Here is a 24,747-nt window from a genome sequence, read left to right as displayed (position 1 = left end):
CCATGAGACTTTGCAAGGATGGACATGTAGGAAACCTGGATTTGGATTTGGATTTGATATCCCGCCTTTCACTCCCCTTCAGGAGTCTCAAAGCGGCTAACAATCTCCTTTCCCTTCCTCCCCCACAACAAACACTCTGTGAGGTGAGTGGGGCTGAGAGACTTCAAAGAAGTGTGACTGGCCCCAGGTCACCCAGCAGCTGCAGGTGGAGGAGCAGAGACGCGAACCCGGTTACCCAGATTACGTGACTACCGCTCTTAACCACTACACCACACTGGCTCTCACCACCTCTGCCACAGGTTTGCATATTATAATGTTACCATGCAAGCAGAACTATGGCAGCTGCAAACATTGGCCTATTCTTCCTGGGCATTTATACATTGCTGTTTTAGCTACTGATGCAGCTGTTTCAGCATCCTGTTCTGTGGTTATTTTTGTTTGTGGAAGAGTAGGAAGCTTAGCATTTTCAATTAACACAACAGTCTGCCAAACACAAAGCTTGCATTAATGTGGTGTCGTATGTATATTTCATGCGCAAGCCATTTTGCGATTAGGCCCCTGTTTAAATGAATAGCGAAGATTCTTGCATTATTTCCATTCTCTCCTTAGAATTAGTTAGCATTCTTTGCTGCCTGACAGAGTTTCCATGTAACTTGGAAACCTGTATATATTCTCCCTTCCAAAAAAAGATATCAACTTACCTATTCTGTATTTCACGCCAAAGATTATATTTCATTATTAAAGTTGCATTACAGATTTGCATAGCAAAACATCAGTCCTTTTATTAAGGGTCAAACTAGACAATACGTGGGAGATGTGTGAACAGTGTCCAAATGGATTCACTCATTTATTACTGAAATGCAGCAAACTGTATCAGAGGCTGCAGTTGGGAATGAAGGAGATTTTCCCATTCCCTCCCATGCAAAATTGCCTCTCCAGCCATCAGAGGAAAAAATATCAGAACCCTAACTATGTCTCCCCCCCCCCAGCCCCCTGCTAGGGGCAATTTCATCAGGGTGATTTTGAGCAGAAAACGGGCAGCAGCTCCTTCCCCCTGCCTTTCCTTCATTAAAACTAGCAGCCTCCAATGGCTGATTTTTCCACTTTGAAAAAGTTGGCAGACCATGAACAAGTATCACCCATGTTGTCAGCTTTGCCCTTGAGGTGTTCAGTGTAATTTTTAACTCCCATGGACAGAAAATTAAGAAAAGCACACTTAAAAAGATTTTTTAAAAAACCATTCGAATGGTGGAGGTGGATGTTGGAGGAACCAGACACAGAGGAAGGGGTAATTTATTTCATAGGCACAAATCATCCTATGGATGGGAGAAACACAACAGGTGTCAGGTCAGCCAAGTCAACTCCTATGGTGATGGTCCATTGCTGACTATACAAGAGATTAAGGCATGTCAGCTCAAAGTCAATGAAATACTTTCTATCTGCAATGTCAACATGCTGTATCTATATACCAAGCCTGGAACTGTTCTACTAAAGCCTTATCTTCTGCAGCAGTAAACTATTTGGATCTTAAACTGCCTCTGTGTGGTGACTAGAACTGGGGACAATGTCTGCTACCTGAGTATCTCACCCCTTGATTTTCAACAGGTTATGGGCCCAGCTATCAGAGGTAAGAAGGCAGAGGACAGCAAACCTGGATGGACACCAATCAGGCTGGAGTTGAAGCAGTAAATCAGAGGCAGATTATGGGGAGTGTGACTGGTTTGGATGCACTGGGCACAGAGTCTTGGAGATGGCATTGAATTTTGGCATTGCACAGGGCGCTGCTGAAATCGGAGACCTAGGTCAGCCACTGAGTCAATTTTTATTGACAGATTCCAGGGAAGCAGACAGTGGTGAGTGCATGTGAAGTGTCGGCAGACCTCACGAGACCATTTTCTCCCAGTCTGGGTGGAGCTAAGTACTGTCTTGTAATAGCTGATGGCTCTCTGACTTTTAGAAGACATCTGAAAGCAGCCCTGTATCAGGAAATTTATAATGTCTGATATTTTACAATTTTTTATGTATGCTGTAAGCCGTCCAGAGTGGCGGCAAAACACAGCCAGACGGGTGAGGGATAAATAACAAAATTATTATTATTATTATTATTATTATTATTATTATTATTATTATTATTATTATTATTATTATTACTGATTCTTATTCATATTTCTGCTTTAACACAAAGGTGAAACATTTGAAAAAATGAGTTACTTGGGCAAATATGAAATTTGACAAGCCAGTTATGGCACTCAAAAGTAACAGAGGTGTGGAATTCCATTCTTCAGATTTTAAAACATTCTTGGAAGAGAAATGTTGACTAATCCCTACTCTCCTGAAGAAAATGGGGTGCAGAAAGAAAATACAGGATTTTTCAGGAGATGTTGCAAACCATGCTAACAGATGCAGCCTATCTGCAACTTTCTGGCAACTGCTCGTTGTGTGCAAAACTGCTTGCACACATCTGACACCCTGGAAACTTCCTTTGAGTTATTTCATGAAACCAAACCTAATGCAAAGCATCTTAGAACGACTGGAAGTGCAGCCTTGGTAAACACACAAAAGGCAAACACACTGCAAAAATAGCCCCAGAGCTAAAAGGGGATTTGACATTATGTGGGTTCAGGGGTCAGACTATACAACTTTGAAGTTCCTTTGTGATTCTAGAAACCATATGTGTGTGTGTGTGTGTGTGTGTGTGTGTGTGCACAGCTCTTCAGGTATGCTAAATCTGGAATATTAATTAATTTTCGGGACATTCATTTCCCCCTCAACATCTAAACAATTTGAGGAAGTATATTCTATTCAGCTGTTACGTCTTAACGTATTTACAAATATCTCCATAAACATTTCTAAACAAATTTTAGAATTGGTTTGAATACTACATTCAAATCACATTAACTTAATTAAATTGGTTTCCCCCCTTATCAAATATTTCACTTCAACTACTTTTGGCAATTAGAGCTATTTATAAGGCAGATAAATTAAGATGCCTTGCTTTACACTTTTGTTTATTAGGTATGTCATGTAATTGTTCAGTATCGAAAGATATAGCAATTCTTGCTACAGTGGAACTGCTGGGCTTACAGAGAAATCCAAACACACAGTTTTTTATTTGGGTGGAGTTGTCTTTCCACCAGCCATCCAGTTGTCTACTGCCTTCTGTGGAATGATGCCAACATTAGGCAGATGTGGAGCTCCCACTTCCCCTCATCCAGTATGTGTCCAGGATTCCCACGTGTAACAGCCAGCAAAAAGCCCCCAAATTTCAGTGAGTAAAAACCAGGACACTCCAAAAACACGATTTTTCAATTGACTTGCTTAAGACCCAGGACAAAGCTCCATCTTTCAAAAATTCCCCCTGGAAGTCAACTCCGCCTTTGAAATCCCGGTAATGTCCTCACTTCCAAATGGTGCTTTCCAGGGAGTGGGAAGAGGACAGGGGTGAACTGGCCTGTGATCCAGTGGATCCTGATGCCATCACATGACAGCTCTGGGCCTGATCACTGGACCAGCTCAAAGCACAGAGATCTCCCTGACATCCCTTTCCTTATCACCCATTCCTTGAAGTTCTTGTTTTCTAAATAACAAAGACAGTTTAATTTGTTGCAAATCTCCACTCTTCCTGCCACAGCTTCTACCATCTTTCCCCTGCCCCAAGCATATGCTAATCATGTTCCATGGGACCATGCTCTTTGCTTTGCTTTTTATTTTTGTCACAACCACAAGGACAACTGGGGATCCATTCAATCACGCTTGCTCTTTCCAAGTAATAACAGCTATAACAATTTGCTCTATTTCCTGCCTGAAAAGAAATCAAACCTTAAGGTATCCCTGGTGTGTATTAAATGCATCCAATAAACAATCATTAGATGCCACTGGAGCATAAAATTTGAAGAGCTCCGACTTATCGCGCTGTTTGTGAATGTGCAATAGGCTGCTTAAAATGGCTGCACGGCTTCCCACTCGGTAAGTGGCAAATCTGACTATATATGGAAGTTTAATGTGTGTGTTCAAAATGGAGCATGCGCTCTCTTTTATTACATTCCAGTAACCATGTTGCTCAGATGAGACTTTCTAGCCCACCAAAAATAAATACCGTATTTTTTGCACCATAACACTCACTTTTTTCCTCCTAGAAAGTAAGGGGAAATGTCTGTGCGTGTTATGGAGGAAATGCCTACGGGTGGCATGCCTACGGATTTTCCTCCTCTAAAAACTACGTGAGTGTTATGGTCGGGTGCGTGTTATAGAGCGAAAAATACGGGTAGTATATCTAGTCATTATTTCAGAAGACTTAAGTGAGATAAAACAATGAAAGAGGCTGTTTTAAAGACTACACAAAAACCAGGAAATTGAGCGGCATGAGAGAACTCATTTGAGGAAAACAAACATATCATTGTAGGCCTGGTTACCTGCTATACGCAAATGGGTGAAAAACTTACCCCTTGTTCTTCCTAGAGAGATTCAGCTTTGAGAGGGGGAGTGGTTAAATGATGGTGGAAAGGTATTCAACCTTTCCCTTGCTTCCAGCTTTTCTAGATTAACTCCCTAGTTTCTCCCCTCTGCTACAGGGTTATTTTATATTTTCATATCCTTACATTTAAATCTCACCTCTCTTCCATTATGGAAACCCCAGACCAGACCCAGACTTTCTTTATTTCAGCAAGAGTTCTGACCAAACTCTGCAGTCCCATTTCTCTTTTATATAATAATAATAATAATAATAATAATAATAATAATAATAATAATAATAATAATTTATTTATACCCCGCCCATCTGGCTGGGCCTCCCCAGCCACTCTGGGCGGCTTCCATAAAAACCAAAAATACAGTAAAATATCACACGTTAAAAACTTCCCTGAACAGGGCTGCCTTAAGATGTATCCTGAATGTCAGGTAGTTGTTTATCGCTTTGACATCTGCTGGAAGGGCGTTCCACAGGGCGGGCGCCACTACCGAGAAGGCCCTCTGCCTGGTTCCCTGTAGCTTTGCTTCTCGCAATGAGGGAACCGCCAGAAGGCCCTCGGCACTGGACCTCAGCGTCCGGGCAGAATGATGGGGGTGGAGACGCTCCTTCAGGTATACTGGACCGAGGCCGTTTAGGGCTTTAAAGGTCAGCACCAACACTTTGAATTGTGCTCGGAAATGTACTGGGAGCCAATGTAGGTCTTTCAAGACCGGTGTTATATGGTCTCGGCGGCCGCCCCCAGTCACCAGTCTAGCTGCCGCATTCTGGATTAGTTGTAGTTTCCGAGTCACCTTCAAAGGTAGCCCCACGTAGAGTGCATTGCAGTAGTCCAAGCGGGAGATAACCAGAGCATGCACCACTCTGGCGAGACAGTCCGCAGGCAGATAGGGTCTCAGCCTACGTACCAGATGGAGCTGGTAAACAGCTGCCCTGGACACAGATTTGACCTGTGCCTCCATGGACAGCTGTGAGTCCAAAATGACTCCCAGGCTGCGCACCTGGTCCTTCAGGGGCACAGTTACCCCGTTCAGGACCAGGGAGTCCTCCACACCTGCCCGCCTCCTGTCCCCCCAAAACAGTACTTCTGTCTTGTCAGGATTCAACCTCAATCTGTTAGCCGCCATCCATCCTCCAACCGCCTCCAGACACTCACGCTTTAAATAACGTGGATAATTTAATGGCCATTTCAAAACAATCTTATTTTGGAGGTAGACTTAATAAAAGTGCAGTTGTTGATTGGGCATCTTCCCTATAGGAAGTGCTAGCTCCAGAAAGAAGTTTTTCCCTGGTGTGTGCTTGAGAGCCACAACACCCTCAGGTGTCCACCTAATACTGGTTGAAACAGGATGTGCAAATTAAGAATTTCTTTTACATTGTATCTGACTTTCTTATGTGCCCTGTGAAAAGTGAGAATGGCAGCGCAACACAGATTAGAACCCTGCAAAATTAATCCAATTCTGCCACCATTAAAAAACTCCAAAACAATAATGCACATTTCTTTTCCTAAAATGTGCTCAGCACAAAAGTCTGTAGTTTGGCAGGCTCTCTCCACTCTGGAGGGGATAGTATGCCTGCAAATTTTATCTATTTCTGTCCAAAGGAAAAAAATACATAGTATTTTTTTCAATTTCCCAGTGGTGAATTCTGTGTGCAGGGAGTAGCAGAATTAGACATAGATGTACCCCAAGTTGAATTGGGGAGCCTATAAAGAACCTTGGAATGAGGCAGACTATTTTTCAAATCCCCAGATCAGGGTCCAGAGCAAATATTCTGGCCAGTGCACACACACCTACTGTGGACAGGCTTTCTATTGCCTATTTATTTCTAGAAGTCTGACAAATCCATGCTCACTAGTATTGGTTTTTCAGACTCCCCCAAACCACAAAAGGAAACTCACACTTTTCCTGTGCCATAACTTCTGTAGTCTACGGCCGCTGAAACAGCCACAATTAGAGCGGGCATGCCATAGCCAACCAAGTAGAAGTATTTTCTCCGTGAATGTTCACTCTCGAAGACCTCCACCAACATGATGTAGAGCTGCACTCCCTCCAGAAACATCCACGTGAAAGCAGAAAGGAAGAAAAAGTGCAGGAGGGCAGCAAACACAGCACAGGCTATCTGGGAGAGTAAAAAGACAAAGCAAAGAAATAATTACTTGTAATCTGAATCTGACATTGATCCTGCGTGGAATGGCAAAAAAGGCAAAATCTATGCTGCTGGTCAATGCTCAAACCCAAAGAAGGGGGCAGAGGGGCCCTAACATTTTGTGATTGCCCCTATATCTGCTGTTTTTAGAAGTCTACAGGGAAAGGCATGATATGATGGGACTAAGCCTAATTACTAGTTACTAGCTTGACTTTACACTTGGTTCAAACAGTACTGAATTAAAATGTTCTCCAAGTAAGCCTTAACAGCTAACATACCACTACCCTTGGATTATGATTCTCAAATGCTGAAAATGGTATATATATGCTTATCCATTCTTGGATCACTATACATTTTTGCATAGTTGATTATATAGCAGTGTTGGTTCATTAGCAAAACCAACAAACCATAGTCAATAGTATTATTTGGACCAACTAAAATGTCACAAAGTTCTAAACAAGCTTCAAGTTCTTCAGAACTCTTCTTCGGACTAGATGTAAAACAACAGGGGTTTGTGGGATGGAGGAGAGAAAAAGCTGAGCTTGATAGATTGGTGCTCAAATGTCTGTTGTTTTTATTAATATGGATTCAAGGAGGTGTTAGCTGCAATTCTATGCACACTTACTTCAGAGAAAGCCCCACTGTATGTATTGTGACTTGCATCTGAGTAGGCCTGCATAGGATTCCACTGTTAAATCAGATTAGACGGCTATGTGAAAATAAAGTGCAACTATTTCTTCTGATGCCTTGGAAACTTTTAATGCAGCCTAAAATCGTATTAGCATTTTCCTTTTCTGCAGTTCCAACACACTTGCTGACTCAAGTTCAGATTGCAGTAGACACAATCCAGATATAGTTTTTATGTATAATTACAATCCCAAGATCCTTTTCATGTGTGTTAGCAAAGCTGGAGTTTAATTTTATGAAGGTGGGGGACTAGAAATTAATATGGGAAATGTTTCCTTGTGGTCTAGAAGTGAAGTGCTCTCCCAAAATTAAGTTCCATATACAGGCAGCAGAGGATAATTGTCTTCCAGTTTTAAAATCTGTTACCTGGACAACTAAGATTGCTTATACTTTGGGAACATTTTAATTGGTCTTAATATAGGTATTATGCTGGTGTGGCTTTCAGAGACTCCCCCCCGACCCTCCACCAATAGACCAACTATGCTTTTGGAGAACACCAAATTTAGTTGTCCAGGAGAGGAATCTTAAAACTGGAGGAAGATTCTATTTATTTATTTTATCAGCAGTTCCCCCTGTGTTGACATCACAACAAGCATTTTTCCCCTTCTCTTTCCTATCCTTGTTTTCCTTAATATTCAGCCTGAATTAGAGAACTAGGAAGCTTGTTCATGACCTACTTGTGACATTTTAGTTGGTCCTAATAAAGGTGGGTTTTGGATATTTGGAAAACTTGGGACATTCCATTTTATTATCACGATCAGTAGCATTTGATTCAGCTTCACGGTGGATAAATCAGTGGAGCTTTATTGCATGGTCAAAGGCAAGGAATAGGCTTCACTACTGCATTTCTAACTGGATAGTTACCGGCTGATCGGCCCTGTTGATACCAATGAGAAAGAGAAGCTCTGCCACAAACAGACTGATGCACAGGTTTTTATGGATAGTATTTCTGTCACTCTGGAGCCCACGGAAGAAGCAGAAAGTAAAGATGCAGATCAGGAGGCAGACAAGGGACAGGAGAATGCCAATCCAAGTAATGACATCCAGGAGGAGGTCGTGGACTGCATCATGCTGCAAGGCATAGCAGAAAGACAATTAGTCACCAACTGGTACCCAAGTCTGAGAAAGCTTGGCGCATCTGAAACTGTTTGACCTTATCTCCATTTGCATGCCAAATCTGTCATATGAGGGACTAATGAAGCGAGCGGTACATTAACACATGCACACTCTGTCTCTTCACTGTCTGTCTGTCTTGTTTGCAAAAGAAGCTGGGGGGAAAAAAGTTCATTAGCAGACTTTTCTGATCTCGTATACCTGAGAACATGACACACTTCAGGTATTACAGATTAGTGGTGTTAGTAACCTGGTGTTGATCTGTATTTGTGAAATATGTAGTGAAAACAATTACTGTATTTCTCAGACCTCTATGATAGCAATCATTTTAGAAAGGAGAGGAACATTGATTCAGCAGAAAAATACCATCAACCTCCACCACTAAAATCAATAAGTACCAGAGAAATTGAAAACTGACATTTTTAGCTCCATCGGGATTGCAAAAACCACTTTAAAAATATTTTCAAAAAGTCCTGGAGACCCAGATTAACTATAGAATTAACACAGGGAAAGACTGGCAACTTTGCCTGCTTTGCATACTTTTAATCTTTAACTTGATTGTCAGACCTTTTTATTTTTTTTACAATTCATTTCCATCTAACCTCACTGTTCACATTTCTCTCTACGTCCATCTGCATGTGTCCTGCCAACTGAAGATGATCCCTTAATGCATCTGAAAAAATTGGCTGTAGTCCAAGAAAGCTTATGTCATAATAAATCTGTTAGACTTTAAAGCACTGCAAGAACCCTTTGTTGTTTTTTGCTGCAACAAACAGGCATTTTTGTGTAAAAGATTTTCTATCAATTTGGATATTTTTGTTCTTCAACAAAATGGCCTAATTCAACACCATCCTCCAGAACTACAAAAATAGGCTGCTCATATAGATATTCTACAGGACATTTATTTCAGACAGACACAGATCCAAAAATGGCAGGCCTCAAACTACAAAATGCAGGGTGCAATCTATAGTTCAGATCCATTGGCACTGGGGCTTTAGGAGCTGGCATAAGTCCTGGCAGATGTGGAGCTATGGCACTGGCTTAAGAATTTATGGACAGCCTTGTAGGCCAGTCTGTGTGAGGGTAGATGAAGTCATCAATTACTACAATAGTTCCTCTTTTGGATGTTCCTTGTATATGCTACATTCCACGTCACCTTTTTAGCTAATGTAATGGCTTGATCTCCCAAATTACCAAGTAGGTGATGGTTCTCTCTGAAGACCTTCCAACATTTGGTGTTTCCAGATGCAGAATGTGGTGCCACACAAAACCAGGGTGCCTAAGAGAAATTATCCTTCTGCTCAACGATTCATTCAAGCTTTATTGACACCTTTTTGTCAATTCTGTCATTCCTGACATTGGGCAATGCCTTTTGAGGAATCTAATATGGTGGTTCCCTGCCATGGATGGAAGTAAAGAGGCTGCCAATCAAAAGTGCTGAGGATGTCAGGGGATTGTGAATGGTAGCAATGGGAGGGAGGCAGCAGGATTAGCTTACACATGGGTCTGCCACTGGTATACCTAGCTCTACTCTTTGTTGTTGTTGTTTAGTCATTTAGTCGTGTCCGACTCTTCGTGACCCCCTGGACCAGAGCACGCCAGGCACTCCTGTCTTCCACTGCCTCCCGCAGTTTGGTCAAACTCATGCTGGTAGCTTCGAGAACACTGTCCAACCATCTCATCCCCTTCTCCTTGTGCCCTCCATCTTTCCCAACACCAGGGTCTTTTCCAAGGAGCCTTCTCTTCTCATGGCCAAAGTCTTGGAGTCTCAGCTTCAGGATCTGTCCTTCCAGTGAGCACTCAGGGCTGATTTCCTTAAGAATGGAGAGGTTTGATCTTCTTGCAGTCCATGGGACTCTCCAGAGTCTCCTCCCTTAGATCTACCGTTAGTTACAAAGAATTCTAATCAATGGTAAACGCCTTCATGTACAGTACTGAGGTGACTCTGGCTCCCAACACATGCCCCAAAGGGAACAGATATAACACTCTATACAGTTGGAGGCCCAAATGTGCCCCACATTTTGAAGACACACGTTTTGCCCACACTACCAGTTTACCACATACAAGCACCAAAGCAATGGGGTTCTTCTGCAATGCGTTATTTACTGCAGCTTAATACATGCTGCAGGCTAAGGCAGTTGTAGCTGATTTGAATCCCATGTATTTACTCATTAGTCATTAAACTTCAGTCAGGAGAAAATGATTACAAGAGGTTTTTTAAAAAAAAACATGAAAAGAATATAGCTTTAAAAAGCAAAAAGTTATTAAAGTACTTCAGCACTGAATCCTACTTTTTTTTGTCGCTGGCAGACACATACATTTGTATGTCAGCCATACAACTATGCACCAATGGGGAATCTGAAATTTACAACCCTCCCCCTCTTTCTTTTTTCCTTTCTCCTCCTGTGATGAGGCTGCATTTTAACGTTTCAATGTTTCAATGTTGTATTTTAATCTTGATTTTAAGTTGTATTCATTCAACTTGTTTTTATTATTGGTTGTTAGCCGCCCTGAGCCTGGCCTTGGCTGGGGAGGGCGGGGTATAAATAAAATTTATTATTATTATTATTATTATTATTATTATTATTATTATTATTATTATTATTATTTTGTATATTTGTCATGGACCAGCCTATAGGGCTATAGCATATGATTCAATAGGGGAGAAGGCAGGTCTTAACTACTTTATCAAGAAATTGCACAGCAGTTTGGTAGTAGCACATGGGGCATGAAACTACATGCCCAAAGAAGGCTTCCTGTTGGAGAAGCACAGGGTGGACAGGTCTGAGGAATGCAATTTTTACTCTTTCAAGTAAAACCAAATCTTTTCAGAAGCAATAGGGACATGAGTCTTCATTTTAAGTGAGCTGCAGTTACCAGAGATTTGAAAGCCTGTATTAGACTCTTGGCCATTGCCCCTGTCTCCCGTCTTGCCCTCCTTAACAGCATGTAGCCTCTTTACATATTAGGCTAGGGATGGCATGAACCTGTGGCTCTCCAGATGTTCAACAACTCACGCTAATTCCCAGCTAGCAAAGCCATTGGCCAGGTATGATGGGAGACAGCATTCAACAGCTGGATGGCCCAAGGTTCACCATCTCTATGTGTGATTTTCCCTTAGCTGCTTCCTCCTTCTCTACTTAGCTTTCATTAAGGCTCCTGTGTTTCGTTTCCCTGTGTACAGTGGTGCCCCGCAAGACGAATGCCTCGCAAGACGAAAAACTCGCTAGACGAAAGGGTTTTGCGGTTTTTGAGCTGCTTCGCAAGACGAATTTCCCTAAGGGCTTGCTTTGCAAGACCAAAACGTATTGCGTTTTTTGCAAGTTTGTTTCCTTTTTCTTAACACCGTTAATACAGTTGCGACTTGACTTCGAGGAGCAACTCATAGTATGCAGTGTGGTAGCCTTTTTTGAGGTTTTTGGTGATTTTTGAAGCTTTTCCAAAACTTTTCCGACACTGTGCTTCGCAAGACGAAAAATTCACTAGACGAAAAAACTCGCGGAACGAATTAATTTCGTCTTGCGAGGCACCACTGTATATTAATTCCCTCCCTTCAATCACCTTCATAGTTTCCTTGCCACCTACAACCTTTTCTCAGCCTGTATTCTTGCTGACTTGCCTTACACAACTTCTGCTCTTCATGGAGGTCTGTCCGATGATTTGATAACCAAACTGACAATGAGACCTTCCTTCACAGAAACCGCACTCTGCACTTTCTGTAGCTGATGATTTCGTACCCTGGGAAGGGAGGTGAACTAGAGACTTCAAACCGCTGGAACAAGACACTTTAGTGTATACAGTATAATACAGATGTTGAAACACCCTCCAAACAGTTCAGAACATTGGATTCTGATTCTTCCTCAGAAAGCAATATTGCACTGTGCAAAATATGAGCAAGCCAGGGCTGAACTGATATTCCCCTTGCTGGTACCTTTCCCGGGAAAATCAGAGGCTCACTATGTCAGGCTCCTATTGGAAGACCGGACAAATGCTAGAACATTAGCAGTGGCAAAGTTTTTATCGGTGGTTGCAAGAACCAATGATCCCTATATTCTGAACAAAATGCTTGTTTAACCTGGAGGTAGGCTGTATGAATTGTGTATTGCTTTGTAACGATTTGTTGGGTCTCTGGACCGTAATAAAGGTTGATTGATATTTCTGTACGGCTGAGGGAGAACCTCCTTTTCTTTCTGTTCACTTCTGTCCTTGATCAGTTACATACTTTTGGGTAGCCATCTCAATAAGTTTTCATCGGCACCAGGGAAACAGAATAATATAACAAAATAAGAAAGATGAAGGATTCTGCAATGTTGCAACTTTAATTAGTGGTGGTAGCAGCAGCAGCAGCAGCAGCAGCAGATGAGAAAGGAGGCAACTGCAGAGCAACCCCCGATGATTTTTCTCATAAATTCAAGTGATTCAGTCTTAGTCCTAATTTAATAGCTGACACATCATAAAAGCCTTTCTTGACTCAGAGAAATTTTCGGAAGAGTAAATCTAAAGAGAATGCCAGAGACTACTAAGAGGAGTGCTTCTTCTGCATTTCACGGCCTTCGGGGGCCATTATTTACACACACGGTGTGTGTATCCTGCCCTTGACGATGGTCTGGAGACTGCAGCTAGCGCAAAATGCTGCAGCCAGAGTGTTAATGGGTCTGACGGCACACAATCATATTGCATATTGCCCTGGTTGCTGATTAATCACCAGGTCCAATTCCAGGTTCCAGTCTTGACATACAAAATCCTCAGAACCGTTCACTTCACCCTGTACTGTCCAGTCCAACCTCAAGGTAAATTAGGGCTATCTTGTTAATTGAACCATCTTTGAGTGTGTTTCACGGTTCTGTGGCTAGCAGGAGGGCCTTCTCAGCAGTGTTGCCCCCAGTCTGAAACATCCTGTCCCCAAGATTGAACTAGCTGATTGACCACGGTGGCTGGCAGCTCCTTCTCTCTCTCACTCTTGGCCTCTGTTGGGAATCTGTGTACATGCAGCTACTCACACAGAGTCAATTAAGGTTTGGCAGACAGCCAGAAGGCAAACTGAAGGAGTAAGTCTGCCTGGTGATAACAGAGGCATGGAGACAGCTCCCTGATTGGTCAAGCTCTCTCAAGGGAGTGATAATTAATGGCCCACTAACTGGAATGTGTTAGTTCAGGAGTTCAGCGTTCAGAGTTCTGTGTCAGTGTAGGAGTTGTGAGTTGTGTCAGAGAGAGCTAGCTAAATATCCGTGTTCTGTTCCTGTAAATAGTCCACTATATATAATAAACACCTAACTACAAGTTCCTGGTTCCTGCTTCGTCTATCCTGTCTGCAGCCAAGTCGCCAATTGCTTCCGTGGATTCTGCGTTTACTCTGCTAGGTCTGGCTAAGGTCCTGCAACAAGTCGGAAAGTTGTGAAACACCAAATAGGTTTTGCCAATAGCCTCTGCCATGGGCTAGGTGGGGGCGGCCCTCTCTCTGCTTCCCAATGGGAAGCCTCCCTCAGGGCTGGCAGGTGCAGGGAGCCCCACTGTTTGGGGCCAAGGAGAAGACGGGAGATGGAGGCAGGTGCCAGAGGGTGGCAGCAACAATGGCCATCACCACCCTCTTCTGAAGCTGCCTTCTCATGGCTCCATCAGTCGCCTGCCTCAGCTGTGAGCAGAGAATGGGGGGGGGGTGACACCTGTGAGGCACCAACAGAGAGCAACCGCCTCCTTTACCCCAATGGCCAACCAACTAACGGCTAATCTGCGCCTACTTGTGTGCAAGGCCCCACCTCAAAATGCAAAAGTGCAAATAGGATTTCAGCCAGACTGTTCATTAAAACATTATGCTAAAAAAGCGCAGTTAAACCGTGTGTGTGTGTGTGTGTGTGTGTGTAAAAGGTTTTAAACAGCACTTGAATTTTAACTCAGAAATAAGCAGGCAACCAGTGGAACTGGCACAGTATTGTTGCAATATGATCAGGACATTTGTTCCCCCACACGCACCCTGGTGGCTGTGGTCTATGCCATTTGAAGTTTCCAGTCGGAACTATAATCTAGCCCATATTCAATTAGCTTATTAACTCAGTTTTGCCAAATGTGATGCTGTAATCTAGATAAATTACAACCACAGCATTATTCAAGCCACTAAACTAGTAACCCAGGTAAAAAAACACACACACAGCAAAATGGGTTAGGCAGGATTTATTCTTGACAAGAATATGCTGGTTTCTACTAATTCTGCTGCAGTTATCAATATGCATAGAACTGATCCCTTTAGAATATGTTCTAGTACCTTCCCTGGTATCAGGGTCTATAGTTCTGAAGCTTCTCCTTTCCCTGTTTTTGAAGACTGCCATCTCACGTATTACCTAGGAATTTTCAAAAGATGATACACAAAGTTTCTGAGAGTATATCTGCACATTTAGCATGCTAGGATGCCGTTCACCTGGCTCTGAAGAACTCACTAGGGATAGTCATGCATTTCCTGACTAACTGCTTATCAATCCTGAACTGCAATCCTGACTCCTCATCAGTAACACAATTTATGCAATGTTAGTCGAGTTTCCTTTTGGGAGAGAACAGAGGCACAATAGAAGTTCAATAGTTTCAGCATTCTCTTTGTCATTTTGCCATCCTTGGGGAGTTGTGGATCTATTGCTTTCTTCCTTTTCTTTGAACATACCTTAAAATACACTTTTTTTGTTCCTCTTGGCACTCCAGCTTCAGCTCATTCTGAGCTTTATCTTTCCTGACACTGCTTTTTCCCATTGGGCCATTAGCACGATTCCCACTGGACCGTTCTGTGGCAAATGGGAACATCACCAAGTCTCGCCAAGCCCCCATGTGGCATGAAAGAACGTCACTGCAGCAAAGCATCCTAAATGATTCTGGCAACTGCAGCAACAAGAACTAGAATAAGTGTCTTCTGGTTAAAGAAGATGAGCCACTCCTACCTTCACTTCCACATGGGCCATCAGGACAGCAAAGTTGGTCAGGTGGTTACAGCAGCAAGTTGTGTGCGTCTTGTTTGTTGTCAAAAGCCGACATCCTTGAGTTGACCAGTATCCTGTCATTGTGCGTTTCGAATAGCTCCAGAAAGAACAGTTAGGGTTGAAATTGTCCTCTGACTGCTATCGGGAAGAAAGAAATACACGCAATAGAAATGACGACGCTTTAAACATATTTTCTTTCTCCCAGCTACAATCAGCAGAGGTTGGTGGGTTAAAAATTCTACCTGTGCATGCTTTAGAAAGTTTTCTGTCTTTTCCACTTTAGCTAAATGGGGTCTTATTTCTTTGTTCCTTATTTATTTTGGTCATAAAACTATAATGAGTACTTCAGAACCAACCTACTATATTTCAACTGAAGAACAAAGGAATTACTCTATGAGAACAGTTAAAACAGTGATAAGTAAAGTAAAGGGACTCCTGACCATTAGGTCCAGTTGTGGCCGACTCTGGGGTTGCGGCGCTCATCTCGCTTTATTGGCCGAGGGAGCCAGCGTGCAGCTTCCGGGTCATGTGGCCAGCATGACTAAGCTGCTTCTGGCGAACCAGAGCAGCGCACAGAAACGCCGTTTACCTTCCCACCGGAGCGGTACCTATTTATCTACTTGCACTTCGTACTTTTGAACTGCTAGGTTGGCAGGAGCAGGGACCGAGCAACGGGAGCTCATCCTGTCACGGGGATTTGAACCACTGACCTTCTGATCGGCAAGCCCTAGGCTCTGTGGTTTAACCCACAGCGCCACCCACGTTTTTGGTAAATGGACAATTGCCAGTCTCCCTCAGCACCAGGATAAAATAATACTAGGATTGTTACTAGCCACTTGGAAGGAAAGCTACATATCGAATAAATGAGTCTCATTTTTAAATAAGCATTATGGAATAGTTAAATTAACAATCAAACAATGAGGTTTCTAATTAGTAGATAAACATTTTTCTATATGATGAGCATGAGGCCTTTCTTCATTTAAAACTGTAATAGACAATAAATATCTAAAGCTCTACCATCCATGACTATTCTACCATCAACTGCCTTTTGTTAAATATCCTGATTAGTTTTTATATGCTGATATTGTTGATTGTGGTCTGTAAATATGTAATTTACTCTTCTTTTCTTTGTAATAAGCCACCCTGGAAGGTTTCATATCCTGAAATACAGGATATAAATGAAAAGGGAATAAAAGCAAACATCAAAATATAGTGCTTAGTGCTTTGACTAAAAAGAAATGATATATGTGAGGAAAATCCTCAAAATGTTTTCTGGCATGTTTTTAGGAGAAAGAGAAAAACAAGCAGACTGAAATATGTGATCTTCTGGAAGGCAAATAGCTCCTTACCTTGATGTGTCTGACAGTGAACACAACAGGATCAGCCAGATAAACCTTATTGCTGAATTCTTTATTTATTGCTGCTGTAATAATGGGGGAATTCACTATGACAGAGTGATTGGTAGACAAGGCTTCCATCCCGAGTTTCATGCTGGCATTTTCTGTGGACAGGTAGGGGCCCAGGTTGTTGTATAGGACAAAAGCCACTCTGATTTCACCTGGAAGGAGAAAACGGGATAATGGGGAGATTAAGATAGCTCCCCTCCCACCCATAACCTTTTGCTCTGAGTTTGCTCATCTTGCAGTGAACACATTACAACAAATATGCCGTATTCTACCCACGTTTCTCATAGGAAAAGCTTTTTACTGCTTCTCCCAACGTTTTCCAAAAGCAAATGTGAATTTTCACGGACACAACAGCCGTGGTAATGGCCCGATCACTTTGAAGTTACTTTCCACAGACGCTGGTGGCTAGGAGAGGTTCTTCAGAAACTGAGCAGAGGAAGTCACAATTACATCACAGAAAGAGCTATGGCAGTGGTGCTGGGGGAACCTACAAATTTTGTGGCAGTGCTTCTTCCACTAAGTACAAAGTTGCAGGAGGGTTCGGCTTGCCATTAACTAATAACAAACCTAGTCCTGCTAGGACCAGGCGTTTGAATTCTTCAACAGGAGGAAAAGGGGTGGGGGGAATACCTGTATCTATTAATGCTATCAAAAAATACGTTTCCTGTACATTCTGATCAAAATGCCTGTTCCAGCATATTACAAACACAATTCAATTAACCAGCTAATTTCTATACATGTTAAGCAGGAACCTTCTCCATTTACAGACCACTTCAATTCTTACTATTATAATTAAGATTAATTACAGTTTCCTAGTGTTCTGTCGATACTTTACATGTTTTTAATGAAGCAAACAAGAACGTACTGGAGGCATAAATATTAAACATTCAATTTCTGTTAACTCTTTAAACACCCTTCTAATTTTTTGTACACACTCTAGACAGGCACACATAATAGAATGCAGTCTCATAATCTCCAGAAAATGTACTTTTTCACCTGAGTAAGATTTATCTTGTAGTGAAATAGTAGATATAGAATAAATTGATTAGTAAATGTTCTATGTGTCTACTAGTATCTCCACATAAGAAGTTTATTCCATTTTCTCTTAAACCTATATTTTTGATCCCCCTTCTATCCACATGTTCCTTTAACAGTGCTGTAGACAGAGATCCAGAGTGACCACAGTGTCAGACTAGGACCTGGGAGACCAGGGTTCAAATTCCCACGAAGCTGTGAAGTTCACTGGGTGACTTTGGGCCACTCACTGCTTCTCAGTCTAACCTATCTCTCAAGGTTTCTTGTGGGAATCAATTGAGGAGGAGAACCAGGTAGACCACCTTGTGCTCCTTGGAAAAAGGGTGGGATAGGAATGCAATAAATAAACAAACATTGGTGTAATGAGTTATGAGTTACTCGTGCGTAAACTGCCGCCTCTCTAGGCTTAATTGCCTTGGTTAAACCGTTCTGACTGCACAGCCCATCTCCGCGTGGCTGTCTCAGTCGCTGGCAGAATCTGTCTGTGGGCGTTTCTTAAACCCTTTCCAGCATAAAAGTTGTTTGACACCCAGTCGCCTCCTCCTCTCACTGCGCGGGAGTCTTCTGTGCAGGGAGGGCGTGGGTAGTGGAGGACCTGTGCTCTCCTCACTGATGTCCAGAGAAGAATCCCGGAGCTCTCCCTCCGCTTCCCCCATCTGCCCCCCTTTATCCCTGGTGTTGCGCTGATTTCCTTCCCCCTCTACCGAGCTGCTTCTCCCCCTGGTGCTGGGTCCTTCGCCTGCAGAATCTGGGAGCCTCCCCTTCGCCTCTCGCTCTGATGTCAGTTCCCTGACAACTGGCCTTTAACGAATATAATCTTGATAAAATTGAGGGAATGAATTCCTAATTGCCTTATCTGTGTAAGAAAGGGTATTAATTGAAGATAATATAACAATAATACTGTCAACCATAGGTTTACAGATCACAGTACAGTCATACCTTGGTTGTTGAACGCCTTGGTACTCGGACGTTTTGGCTCCAGAACGCCGCAAACCCGGAAGTAAGTGTTCCGGTTTGCGAACATTCTTTGGAAGCCAAACATCCAACGCAGCTTCCAGTTGAGTGCTGGAAGCTCCTACAGCCAATCGGAAGCTGCGCCTTGGTATTCAAACCGTTTCGGGAGTCAAACGGACTCCCGGAACAGATTAAGTTCAACAACCAAAGTACGACTGTATTGTATCTCCCCATTAAAAAACAAATACATTCTTTTTGTGTGCCAAAATTCTAGACTTGTTGCTGAGGATAATAATTAGTGTAACATTAGTTCTATATGTAATTACATGTTTATTACCGGGATGTAATTAAGTTTAAACCAAGTCCCTGGCTGGGAGGTTCAGGGAGGTTCACTCTGAGATGCACACCAGTTATGAAGAAGAAAGCATTGAGGCGAAAATGAAGATCGAGCTTAATGCAAACATATTCTGAACAGCAAGGAAGAGGAAGAGAGCAAGTCCACAAGGAACTCCAGGAATTGTAGCAAAGGGCTCGTCCACACTAGTCCCGTGCTTCGAAGCATGGGTCCAAGTGGTTTTCCATTTGCCCTGTTCGCTATCCTCAGGAATACCAGCTATTTACCACTGAATCAGAGCAAACGTACCGTATTTTTCGCTCTATAGGACGCACCGGACCATAGGTGGGGGAGAATGGGGGGGGAGGAATTCTCCCCCTCTCTGCTCAGTGCCCCTTCCCTTCCATTTCTCCTCCCGCTTCACTGAAGGGGCGCTGCGCAGAGAGGGAAAACTGTGCAGCGCCTCTCCAGCCACGCGAAGCCTGGAGAACAAGAGGGATCGGTGTGCACTGACCCCTCTCGCTCTTCAGGCTTCAGGCGGCTATCCGAAAGCCTTTGGAGCACAGCGGGAACTCCTGCTGCACTCCGAATGCTTGCGGATAGCCGCCTGAAGCCCCCGAAGTGCAGCGGGAGTTCCCTGTGCTCCGGGGGCTTCAGCGAAAGCAATGCGAAGCCTCCAGAGCGCGGGGGGAGCTCTCCCTCTGCACTTCGGAGGCTTCACGTTGCTATCGCTGAAGCCAAGGAGCCTGCATTCATTCCATAGGATGCACACACATTTCCCCTTAATTTTTGGAGGGGGAAAAGTGCATCCTATAGAGCGAAAAATACGATAAATCTGCAGAAAACCCAACTGACGTTTGTTCTGATTCAGTGGCAAACAAGTGATTTTCCTGGGGGAAACTGAAGGACGAGCCCCGAGGGACAGGAGGACTATGCCACCTTCTGCGACTCCAGAAGAACAAGTGCCAGAGCTCTATACTTCCCGCTGAAATGTCCTACGCCCAGGAAAAAGCCACAGAAGCGTGGAAGTGGAATGGCTTCGGAAGGAAGCGCAGGAGCCATAATAACCAGGAGATCCCAGAGACAGTGGGAACCTGTGTCGCTGACAGAATTTCTAGGGCCCAAAGAAGTGTATATGAGAAAACAATAGGCCTCCAGTTTCCCAAGTGTGCAGAATTGACACTCGATTCCAAGGCCAAGGAAAGGGCAGCTGTCACTCGTACATAATTGATATGGATATACATGCCACACTTGTTCTACATACAAACCAGTCAGCCAGAAACGTGAGGAGCTTAAGCAAAGAGAGATAAATGAGTTAAATGGCACCAATCAATTCTTTAACTTTTCAAACGAGCCTCTGCAGGGAGGGAGGAGAGGTGGCCCATTCTACAGGTGTGCGCCAGTGATGCTTGGGCACTGAGCAGTATGCCCAAATATTTAGCTCTCTTTTCCCATATAGTATGATGCGAAAAAGAAATTCCAAAACAGATAATCCGTATTTAAACCCAGTAACCCAGGATTTTGCTTCATTCAGCTTATAGACCATAGTCTTTTGTATGTAATATTCAGCCCTTCATTGTCACTGTGAGAACAACACGATCTGTACAAAACTAAAGCCTTTTCTTCAGTCCAAAGTTTAATTTCTTTTTACTCTGTTATCATCCTTTACATTCGTTGCAATGCTGTCATCAATTAGGCCAAAGAGGTGGGTTTTAGGTAAGTCACTTTTATTCAGCCTCCATGTGAAATATGTGGATAATTATACCTATTATACAGGGTTGCCATAAGGATTAAAGCAAAATGGTGTGTGTTGCATGTGCTGGACATGTGAAAGGTGAACATAATGCATTGTTCCTCTTGTTATAATTGTTGATTTTATTATTTATATATTTATTTGAGGTATCCAAAACCCTTAGGGCCTTTTCAGATGTCACGTCCTGACATTGCACACCAAAATCTCCATATAATGCCCAAGAAGGTTGGGGTAATTGGGGTGGTGAGCTAAGATGAACCTGCAATTTCACAGCTGAAAAACTCACACCTACCCACTGGAACTCCCAAGTTTTCATTAAAAAGGGCACTTAAGGAGAAGTAGCGATAGAAAGCCCAGTGAAAAACACTGTAAGATTACTGATCAGGCCTCTGAGATAACTCGTTTGCATCTGGAAGAAGCAAGGACACAAAGAAGCCGAGTCCCCCAAAACAGTATGGACAGTTAAGAAATGGAGAAACAGAGAAAGTTCTGCAGAATAAAAAAGGAGCATGAACAAAACTACCAGAGGTACAAATATCAATACCCTAGAGGAATAGGAAGAATATAATATAACCCAAAAAGATATGAAGCATCAGCACCAGAAAAAAAAAACAAAACTACTGGTTAGGGATGGATGGATGACTATATTTCTGATCTGTGTCAGTTTCATGAATTCATTCTCTCCTGTTTGCACAGTATAATTTATAATATATTTTCACATCCTGAAAGAACATGGCATCCTGGAAAGAGCACAGGTCACAAACAGGCAGGCTAAGCCTGTTATTTTGGAGCAATAGAAGGTAAACAACTATTACCCATGAATGGGGGGGGGAATACTATTTCCTGGGCTCATGGTAAGTTTAAAATTGTTAGGTATGATAGGCTAGCCTTCCTTTCTAGCGCCAGCCCACATTCATCCTGTCTTGAGCACAAAGCACCAAGATGAAGTAAGAAATGCTGAGACACAGAAGAATAGCCCCTCTCTGAAGTTATGATTAGGACAAGCATCATTTTGAGCTTCATTTGACAGCCGTGTGAGGAATAAACCTATTCAACGGAACAAACTTGACTTGTTCATTTGAAGCCCATTCAACTTTACCAATGGAAGCAACGGTTTAGAGGCATGGAATAAAGTTTTTTTTAAAAAAATTTGGTGTGTGTTTTGACATTTTTAAAAATATAAGTGAACCTGTACACCACTTTGGTAGATTTTTTTTTAAAAAAAAAATCAAGCAGTTTATACATTTTCTAAATAAACAAATTTCTGAGTGAAACCTACGTAGGTCGCAGCTTTTTCTCATGCCAGGTGGTGCCCTTTGGCAAAACATGCCAGCAACGCTGCTGATGGACAGAAGCATGACCTGCCCCTTCTTCCAGGTGATTTTGCACCTGACATTATTACGAAGTGGGGTGGGAAGAAGCAAACTGCAGCCACTTCCTCACTAAGGAAAATAGCACCATAAACACTGTTCGCTGGACCTTGGGCCAGTCAATCAAAGCAGGACCTTCAACAAACTGGTCATGGTTGATGGACCATGTAAAGACATGACCTTCTTGCCCACAGCTAGAAAATGAACGTGAAGATTCTTTACATACAAAAGGTCCAGGTTTCCCCTTTAAAAAATGTCAGAACTCATAGCTAAGAAATCCCACTCTGCCCGACACCCTGGAGAGCAGCTACCAGGCAGAGTGGATGGGATTAGGCCAGATGGACCAATGGTTTTGACTTTGTAATGCAGCCCAATATATGCTGTTAACTGGTTGGAACAAAACATTTCTTGTTTTATTATTTTACACAACACTTACGTGTCAAGATGGCTTCTAAGTGGTTTACAACTACAAAAACCAATGTGTGAGGGTTTGATTAGCTGCTTGTGCGTGAAAACGTGCTCCCTCAGAGTTTGTGCGCCCCCACAAACCTCCGTGTGTGACGGAGCTCCTCAGACATGTCTGCTCTAGTCACTAGTAGAGTCCGACAGTGGCTGTCTGCGGAAGCGTTTCCAGCAAAGAAGTTCCTTAACGGAAACGCGTCTCCTGGACTCACGGCGTGACAGTTTCCTGCGAGGTATGGGTCTCCCTATGGGAGACTCCGATACCTCCCCACTGTTCTCGCTGGAAGCCTCCCTGAGCCCTCCCTCCTGCTCGCATTCCCTCAGAGACCCACTCCTCCCCCTGCTGGTCCCTGCTTCAGCAGTTGAGTCTCTTTCATCCTGCCTGAGTCCCTCCACCACCTGATGCTCTGATGGCAGTTCCCTGACATCCACCTCCCCTCCAGGGCCCCCCTCACCCCCTCCCAATTCCTCCCCCCTGGGAGGTGAAGGGCTAAAACCCCGAAACGAATCTTCCTCATCTTCTGACGTCTCGAACAATTCTCTCCATCGATCGTCGTCCTGGCCAGCTGAATCCTCCTCCTCTTCAGAATCTGGGAACCCCTCCAACTCCTCTTCCTCGTCGGTGGTGGCAAAGTATTCCCTTCGGAACCTCGCTACAGGCTGAGGTTTACGTGGGAACCTCTGATGAAAAGTCTCTATTAAAACCTCGTCATTGACATCCTCTGCCCTAACCCAGGTGTTTTCCGACTCCGGTTCCCCTTCCCACATTACCAAATACTCTACTTGATCTCCCTTCCACCTGGAATCGAGGATCTCCGCTACATGGTAGCTGTGTTCCTTCTCCTCCATTGCTGGTCCCCTAGTGACCCTCCCCTCACTGTCTCCTCTATACGGTGACAGCAACGACCTGTGAAAAACTGGGTGCAGCTTCATGTGGTTCGGTAACCGGAGCCTGAAAGCCACTGGATTGACCTGCTGTATGACTTCAAACGGACCCAGCCTTTTGGGTCTTAATTTCTTACAACCTCCTTTGAATGGCAACCCTTGGGTTGACAGCCACACCTGGTCCCCCACCCTGATGCTTTCACCTTCCCTTCTGTTTTTGTCTGCTTGCCTCTTATATTCCTCCTTAGCCCTGTTTAAGTTGAGTTGGAGCTGGCGATGGATCGCTTCCATTTCTTCCACGAACTGTTCTGCAGCTGGAACGCTCCAGTTCTCCCCCTCCCCCCCTGGGAAGGCTCTGGGATGGCACCCGTGATTAGCCAAAAAGGGGCTCATCCCCGTGGACACGTTCTCTGCATTGTTGTAGGCAAATTCTGCCAACGCCAGCTTCTCCACCCAATCATTCTCTCTGTCATTAACATAACACCTCAAATATTGTTGGAGAACCCCATTTGCTCTTTCCGCCTGCCCGTTGGTTTCAGGATGACGGGCCGTCGAGAAATTAACCTCTACATGCAGTAAGCTCATGAGCTTCCTCCAGAACCTGGAAGTAAATTGTTTCCCTCGGTCTGAAACCACCCTCAAGGGGGCGCCATGCAACCTAAACACATTCTCTACAAACAATTTGGCGGTTTCTTCTGCTGTAACCGCATGTGAGCAGGCTATGAAGTGGGCCATTTTAGTTAACAGGTCTACTACAACCATGATGGCTGTTTTCCCTCTAGACCTTGGCAGATCAGTCATGAAATCTATTGCCACTGCTTCCCACGGTCTCTCCGGTGTGGGCAGTGGTTCTAATAAACCAGCCGGCGCCTGCCTCTCCCCCTTGGCTCTTTGGCATTGTTCACACCCTCTCACATACTCCCGCACATCTTCCCTGACCTTGGGCCACCAAAATTCCCTGGTAACCAGCCACATGGTTTTGTGTTGCCCAAAGTGCCCTGCTGTGGGGCTATCGTGCAGCTGCTTGAGTACTTTCTCCCTCAATTCCCCTTCAGGTATATATAACGCTCCCTTATAATACAATGCCCCATTTCTCTCCTCAAAACCACCGGGTTTGTCTTCCTCCCCTCTGAGATCCCTGAGTTTCCCCTGGGCGTATGCATCCTGCACCGTACC

At 43.6% G+C, this 24,747-nt stretch overlaps 1 protein-coding gene across 22 annotated transcripts in view; it reads right to left on the bottom strand.

The window, feature by feature from the left end:
* Positions 1-24,747, bottom strand: part of ADGRL3 (adhesion G protein-coupled receptor L3) — a 548,667-nt gene that overhangs the window by 113,895 nt on the left and 410,025 nt on the right. For 21 of the 22 annotated variants that reach the window (XM_081176093.1, XM_081176095.1, XM_081176100.1 and 18 more), the window contains 4 exons: positions 16,722-16,930; positions 15,334-15,510; positions 8,165-8,371; positions 6,366-6,586 (listed from right to left, as the gene is read on the bottom strand). In XM_081176093.1, coding sequence (XP_081032219.1) covers positions 6,366-6,586; positions 8,165-8,371; positions 15,334-15,510; positions 16,722-16,930 — 814 coding nt within the window. The remainder of the gene's footprint in view (positions 1-6,365; positions 6,587-8,164; positions 8,372-15,333; positions 15,511-16,721; positions 16,931-24,747) is intronic. The other variant, XM_081176098.1, reaches the window with a different exon arrangement.

The sequence above is a fragment of the Podarcis bocagei genome (assembly GCF_964188305.1).
Source record: "Podarcis bocagei genome assembly, chromosome: 17".
In the NCBI taxonomy this organism is placed as follows: domain Eukaryota; kingdom Metazoa; phylum Chordata; class Lepidosauria; order Squamata; family Lacertidae; genus Podarcis; species Podarcis bocagei.
The sequence above is the reverse complement of the archived record's forward strand: the minus strand, read 5'-3'. Positions and strand labels throughout refer to the sequence as shown.